General features: G+C 54.9%; 1 protein-coding gene across 1 annotated transcript in view; it reads left to right on the forward strand.

Annotated features, from left to right (window-relative positions):
- The window catches only part of GRIN1 (glutamate ionotropic receptor NMDA type subunit 1), an 18,426-nt gene that overhangs the window by 13,875 nt on the left and 4,234 nt on the right, over positions 1-317 (forward strand). Inside the window, 1 exon segment of the mRNA XM_015572344.1 lies at positions 225-313. Within this exon segment, the coding sequence (XP_015427830.1) occupies positions 225-313 (89 nt within the window).

The raw sequence follows: 317 nt of genomic DNA on the forward strand, positions 1-317 counted from the left end.
TCACTCACCTCCCTTTTCTGTGCCAGGCCCCAGGCCAGGACACCACATGACCTGTTGTCATGCTCCTTGATTTTTATCTGGCTTGTGACAGTTGCTCAGTCTGTCCTTGCTTTTCATGACCTTGAGTTTTGAGGAGTCAGGCCAAATATGTTGTAGAATGTCCCTCAGTTTGGGCTTGCCTTTGTTTTTCTCACGACGAAGGTGCTGATGGTCTCTGCCCACAGGCGCCCCCCGAAGTTTCTCCGCGCGCATCCTGGGCATGGTGTGGGCCGGCTTCGCCATGATCATCGTGGCCTCCTATACCGCCAACCTGGCGG

This window comes from Myotis davidii, unplaced genomic scaffold, assembly GCF_000327345.1.
Source record: "Myotis davidii unplaced genomic scaffold, ASM32734v1 scaffold609, whole genome shotgun sequence".
In the NCBI taxonomy this organism is placed as follows: domain Eukaryota; kingdom Metazoa; phylum Chordata; class Mammalia; order Chiroptera; family Vespertilionidae; genus Myotis; species Myotis davidii.